Here is a 7,088-nt window from a genome sequence, read left to right on the forward strand (position 1 = left end):
AAACATTTATTCCAGGCGCTTGGAGCACGAAGGTTTGCGAACCCAGTGTCTGTCTGGATTGCGTCCCACCAAGTAAATCTCTATCGGTCTCTAAAGGCCCAAATCACCAGGGCTCCTATTCGCCCTGGCCAGGCACACATGTGGGGGGGATTTCCAGAGCGACCACTTGAAACAGATGATAGATTTGAGTTTTTGTTGCCAGCTAAGTCACATGCAGTGTTTGGCAGCGTAGTTAACAGCCAAGATCTCTTCGGCAGGGCCTGCCCAATTCAGCTCAGGGGTTCACTGTGGGGATTGGCTGGCTTTCTTTCCTGCAAATTTCTCAACTAATAAAGCTAAAGGTCAATTAAACCGATTTTTTAAACTAAACACAGGTTTGGCTCATGACTGCTTGCATTGCCTGTTTTTGTGCATAAATATTTCAGTAAATATTGTGAGTAAAGTTAGCCTCTGCACAGGGGAAACTGTTAGAGCAAGCACAGAACAATGGCACAGCTGTGGACCTAGAGGGGGAAGCCAAGCTATAAGCCAGCATGCTGCACCAGATTTGTTACAGCAACATGTGTATGGATATGCAATCCCCTAACAATTCAGATCTCTGCCAAATTGAGCAATGCCTGATGATCTTCGCCGTGAGAAGCGGCAGCTGGAAGATACACAGACTGTCGTAATGATCACATGAATATCACATGATGATTATGTACACAAGGTCAGAGTGTCTCTTGGCACTGCTTAGCACACCTCACACAGCCACTTGTTCACAGCACTAAATGTGAAGCCATTTTGCACATCAGCAAACCCACCAGTTTGCAATGGAAAAACAGTGGTATTCAAGCACAGCAGTATAGGGGGGGACAGTGACTGGAGCTGCAGTTGCCATGAACAGAGTATAGAAGGAGCACTGAACCAAAATCCCCATAGGTGCACTATAAAATAACATTACACTGTATGAAATCTTTGCTCACTGACCTTTTCGTAGTATTTATAAATATTACACGCATGCATAAAATGTATCTCCAAATTTATTAACTTGTTTATTTTCAGAACACGTGATTGGGCTGTGCAGTTACTGGGCGGGGTTCACAGGTTGAGAAACAGTGCTCTAAAGCTGATGATCGACAGCGACATAAGATTTTGCCCCGAAAAACAACGTTGTGTGACCCAGCAGAAAGCGAGTCCTGCAATTACCCTCTTCCTGTTGTGCATCCTTTCATTCTCTCATTCTCAGGAGGGGGTGTCCTATTTCTGCAGAGCGACAATTTTGCTTTGCAGGTTATCTGTTTTTTCCTGCGACAGCTACCATTGCAGTTTAGCGCTGCGTTAAATTGCTAGACTGACAGAAAACTCGCAGACTCAACGCACTCAGCTGTTCAAGTGTAATCAAGACCGCTTCGTTCACATTGAAGAAAATAAAATGCATGAGTTACTTTGACTGCCTTACCATTACATTAAAACTACCGTATCTTACAGGACAAGCATTAACTGTACGATCACCCAAATGTAGAGGAAGTGTAATGACACAAATGTTCCTATTAACGCGTCTAGTTTAACATGCTAAACGCAGTTCCACTCAATTTCAAGCAATTATTGCGTGAAAAAACGACTGATTCACGTGAAGACAGAAAGCCTATGACTACCAAGTGCTCCATTTTGGCTCAATTAAATTGCACTTGAAAAGATGGACATGTCTATAACCGATCAAGTAAACCACTGTAATAACATTCCACACAGAGCTACGTTACTTACCAGACATTTCATCTGATGTGTTCACAATAAATTGATGATACATTGGCCACATAAAAACATGGTTAGAAGACTCTAAAATGTTTAACTACTAAGAGCATTCTATGTATCTATCCACAAGGGATTTAGAGAAACTATGTGAAGCAAGTCTTGAGTTCTCCATTCCGTCCAAAAGCACTGAGGTTAGACTGAGCACATCTGTCAATGTGCCAAGTGCCAAGTGCAAATTTTCAGACATCAAAATGATGTCTGAAAATTTAAGAAATTTCTGCTTCCACAGTGTACGACCTGCAGCATGAAATCTCTTTTAAAAAACATGCTCGCAATGTTGCCATATGGTGCTCTTTAAAATGCATGATGATTTGTGACAATAAGAGGAAAGGAATGATTTTCTACAGCCGCAGTACTATGCATTTCTAGCGTAGGTTCACAGGGACGCACAGTAGTGGAGTTTTAATAAAATTACTGCACTCTAGCCAGTCACGATGGAGTGCAGCACGTGCCGATGACATCATGGCAAAGCTTTGCCATGACTGCCCGGGTCACCTGACACCACCATGCGCCAACAGGGGGGCTAGCTACCAACCACGGGGCAGGGAGGAGGGGGCTCTACCTCACGGAGAAGGGTCTAGGCCTAAGCTAGGGCCGGCCTTACCGGTGAAGAACATGGGGGATTTACTGCGGAGCTCCTCCATTTTCTGAATAAAGAGGGCGTTCATCTCCCTCTGCAGGGTGCCCGCCGCACGCCTCCGGGGCTCGGGCACGCGGGGGGGCCGGGGCGGGGGCGGGGGCGGGGGCGCCGGGGGGCCGCCCAGGCTGTCGCAGCTGCTGGAGTCGCTGTCAGAGAGAGCACGCCCGCCGCAAGGGGCCTTGGCCAGGCTGCCACCGCCGCCGCCGCGGTCGGGCCGGGTCGGGCACTGCCAGCGCAGGCTGGCGCAGCCGTCGGGCACCGGGGACACGGCGGAGGGGAAGTGTTTGCGGGGCACGCTGCAGGAGCGGGCGTTCCTGGCCGAGGGGTCGGCGCAGCGCCGGGCCCCGGGCGGGGCGTCCAGCGTCTGCCGGCCCCGGGTCCGGGGCAGCGGTTTGGGCAGGGTCCGGGGCAGGGGCGGGGGCACCGCCTGCTTTTCAGGGGTGGGCTCAGGGGTGAGCTCAGAGGTGAGCTCAGGGGTTGGTTCAGGGGTGGGCTCGGGCTCAGTCTGCCTGGGCTCCGACGCGGCTCTCGCCCGCCGGGGCAGGACCGGGCTGGGCGGGGCGGGCGGAGGAGCGACCTTCCTCTCCGGCTCCGGGCTCTCCTTGGAGCCAATCACGCACTTGATGCAGTTTGAGGTCACGCCCACCCGGCCCGCGCTGTTGACCGCCACCCGGGCAAAAACGCCGGGCTTCTCGTCCAGGGGGTCCTGGAGCCGCAGCCTGTTGGCCCGCTTCAGCGGCTCGCTCAGCGCCCCCCTGTGGCGGGGAGGCCCCCGGGGGGACCGGCTCTTACCTTTGTCGCTGCCGGGGTGCAGCTCCCCGTTGGTGCCGTCCCGTCGGTGGGGCGCGGCTCTGTCCCCCTCGCTGTCGAATCGGGGTCGAGAGGCGTCCTCCGACTCCCTGTCCTCGCTGGCGCCCTCTGAGCTATAGTCTTTGGTGTCGATGGAGATCTCTGGGAAGCCCTTCTTGACTTTGGGCTGGCCCTTGGTGGGGGCGCTGGCCGTCCTGCGCAGGAGGTGAGCCCCGAAGGTGGGCTTACGAGCGAGATGCGCAGCAGCATGGCTGTCCAGGGAAGCTTGCTTTGGGTTTCTGTGAAACAGTCCTTTTATACCGCTGACTGGCCTGACCTGGAGCCGCAGGGGACAAACACACACGCACAGGATTCAGACTGCAGCCGTGCTGAGTCATCACAACCGCCCACCAACAGAAGGACAAACAGTGTCTCACGGCCTCAAAGTGCCTGAAATAACTGAAATCTATGCTTATTCAGGAAATTTAAACTGAAGTTCTAGCATTCTCTTTTTTGGAATGCTATTTTGTGACTGTAGGCCTGACCCAGTCCTGCTCGGGACGTTAGTTCAGGAGGTGTATACTCGCACCTGCGCAATGCACGCATACACCCACTTCCTTTTAATCTGCAACCCCCCAGCTAAAGGCCGTGAATCAGCCACAGCTAGCACAGGCAAGTCACAGATGCCCGAGGTCAGGGGAGAATCGCCATGACGACTCAAATTCCCACTTTCCCTGGTGACAAGATGGCCGGCAGTAATCCCCGAAGGACTCCTGGTCCAAACGGGGGTCACAGGGTCAGGGTTTTAACTGGGGTTATGGGGTGTACAGTACCAGTGCACTAAGAGCAAGTGTCTCAGTCAGACACCTGTCTGGGAGCCTGATATTACAGAGTATAGAAATGCTACAATCCATAACACAACCAATTAAAACAGTGCATGTACAGTAAGATGAATGAAAGCGCAGTTCCAGGAAGCAAACCTTTTCACAAATAATTATGACAACTGACAACACAACGGTGTGCCACTCCATGCAGCCAACCAACCAATTCAACTGTGGGGACAGTGAGGGAGCTGAGAGATGAATATGAAATATTCTATATAAAATGGAGGTTTTCCTCTTCTACTGTAAAACTCTTAACAAAGAACAATGAACAGACATTCCTGTCCCATGCACATTCATAAAATGGACTCAGAGACAAGATTGTACCCCCACTGTGGAGAAGAGTCATTTGCACTGAGAAAACATCGAATAAAATATGGAACATTATGCGCAATAAAAAATATGTGGAGGACAGTTTCCCAAAGAAACACAGTGTTTAACATTCAATGGATTCAAACAGAATTACTCTTTTTTTTTTTGAACCTGACGTAAGAGAGTACACAGTGTCTCTTTGCAGATAAAACCACTGCATGCACAGACTGTGGCAACGGCAGAGAACTATTGGATTTTTAGAGCATGGCTCTACGGCAAAGACCGGCTCCCATTAAACACATTTGTGAAACAAGATCTTCGGGGAGGGCTGTGAGCCTTCAGCATCACGGAGCCAAGCGTAAGCCATTAAGCATTTCCTCCAAATGCACAAAGGTAAAATTAGAGGGCTGTAGTCCAGCACCAAGGACCACTAAAAAGTGTGGTCAGGAGGAACAAATAATGCTGGTCAGTTCCAGCTCTTGCGATTGACAATTTGTAATGAGGACACAGAGGCCGGCATTCAACAAAGCACCTCGGGTTACGAGCGCTGATCTAGGATCAGCCTTCCCTTGTCCACGTCCAACCCTTACCCATTTTGAGCCAAGAACATAAACTGATCCGAGATCAGCACTCCCACACTGAAACGCTTTGTGAATACGGGCCTCAGTTTCCAAGGTAACAGTTTCAAAGCCTGTTTCATTGCACATGGTTTGCCACAGAAACCAACTGTCTGAACTGTGTGAAGGTGAGTGGGGTGGGGGGGGGGGGGCGGTGGGGGGACCCGGGGACCCAACAGCATGGAGCTAGGAGAGTACCACACAGTGAAGATGCAGTGATGAACGACAACTTGTTTACAATCACCTGAAAAATGTCAGAGGATGGGACATTCATTTCATTTATTTTTTTTCAACCGTCCTTAATAAAACAACACTGGGTGAACTGGACTTCGCTCTAGCACGCTGCTTAAGTCTGTGTGCACTTAATCCATGTCAAGATCAATAATTTGAAGTGGGGAAAAAAAGCCCTGTATTTTCATAAAAAAGTATAAATTACATTCTTTTCTAGAGGAGTCATTACCACCCAATGTCATTTAAAAAAACTATATAAAGTAGATCCAAGTGGATAAAATCTCAATTCCTGTTTGCTTAATTCCAGCCAAAAGACAACAGAGTAACTCAGAGTCTTAAAACACAAATTTCAAATTATTATTTTTTTAAATGTTAAAAAGTTAAGTTTCACATGCAGTAAAGATTTTCTGAAATTGAATAACTACAATAGAAAGATGAAAGGTATTCCTAACTTATCTAGAAGATATGAGCATTAATGTGATGACAGACTGAAGACAACAATCATTAAGTCTCATTAAACAAACATCACGCGTGAATTTTGAGTTTTGAACAACAATCTGACGTTAGACACATTCTAGTTTGATTTCCGAGGTTTAAGAGATTCTCTGGACGACACATCCCAGGACATCTCTACAAAAGACAAGCCAGCAAGAAAAATATGAAAAGCAGTCGCTGTCATCAAGATTTAAATAACTTTCACATAGGTTTCATAATAGAGAGCTATGTTATGAACTGGTGAGTTTTGATGCCGTTTCATTGACTGGTTGTTAAAATTTGGGAGAGAAGGGTACAGAAGAATAGAGTAACCACTAAATCCGCAAACAAAAAAGTCATTAATACACGTTAAAGTTTCATTAGAAGCAGCGCGGCTTGACAGCTTAACTGCTTCAAGGTTAAGCCACAGATATGTTAGTGAGAATCTCCGAAGTTGCACAGCTTTTGTTACTCAGAATCTCCAGGTAAGCAGCATTTGGAACAAAGAATCTCCAGAGTTAAGCAGTGCTTGAAACCGAGAATCTCCAGAGTTAAGCAGTGTTTGTAACTAAGAATCTCCAGAGTTAAGCAGTGTTTGAAACTGAGAATCTCCAGAGTTAAACAGTGTTTGAAACTGAGAATCTCCAGAGTTAAGCAGTGTTTGTAACTAAGAATCTCCAGTTAATCAACGTTTGTAACTAAGAAACTCCAGTTAATCAACGTTTGTAACTAAGAATCTCCAGAATTAAAGAGCACCGCCTCTCTGCGCTTGGCTCGTTCTCCTCCTCTTTTGGGATAGTGACACTGGATCTACTTTGGCAAATGAGAATGCTGGTGAGCACAGCTGTCACAGTCATGTCACAACTCATGGTCTGAATGAGTTGGAATTTTGAATGCTAGCAGCTCATTCCTTTGGCAGGGTTTGGGGGGGGGGGCGGAGTCACGAGGGTGTGGGAAGGGGAGGGGCCTGTGGCGCATGCAGGGTGCCGACTGGTTCTCACTACACCTGAGTTACGAGGGACAGCTTCGGGGGGGCTCGTAAAAATTTCCTGCGCCTAAAAGTAGCGTTTGGACAATGAAGGGAGTCCACTGAAATCACAAACAGACAGAGGGAAGAAAGATCAGAGAGAAAAAGAAAGTACAGGAGGGGGAGAGAAAAAAACAAAGTGAACACAGCTAACAGAAGACTAGACTAAGAACAGATATACACAAAAAGAGCAGAGACTGGCTGTTTATATATTCCACAATGACACCTGCTGTGGGAGGTTAGCCAGAAGGGTTATAATGCAAATTCAACAGCAAATGGCCAGAGGATCATCACCATGCAATGATTTCATGAGAAGCCATCTT

General features: G+C 48.0%; 1 protein-coding gene across 1 annotated transcript in view; it reads right to left on the reverse strand.

Annotated features, from left to right (window-relative positions):
- plch2a (phospholipase C, eta 2a) overlaps positions 1-7,088 on the reverse strand; it is a 58,930-nt gene that overhangs the window by 1,830 nt on the left and 50,012 nt on the right. The window contains exon 20 of the mRNA XM_064297786.1: positions 2,399-3,560. Within this exon, the coding sequence (XP_064153856.1) occupies positions 2,399-3,560 (1,162 nt within the window). The remainder of the gene's footprint in view (positions 1-2,398; positions 3,561-7,088) is intronic.

This window comes from Anguilla rostrata, chromosome 11 (genome assembly GCF_018555375.3).
Source record: "Anguilla rostrata isolate EN2019 chromosome 11, ASM1855537v3, whole genome shotgun sequence".
In the NCBI taxonomy this organism is placed as follows: Eukaryota; Metazoa; Chordata; class Actinopteri; order Anguilliformes; family Anguillidae; genus Anguilla; species Anguilla rostrata.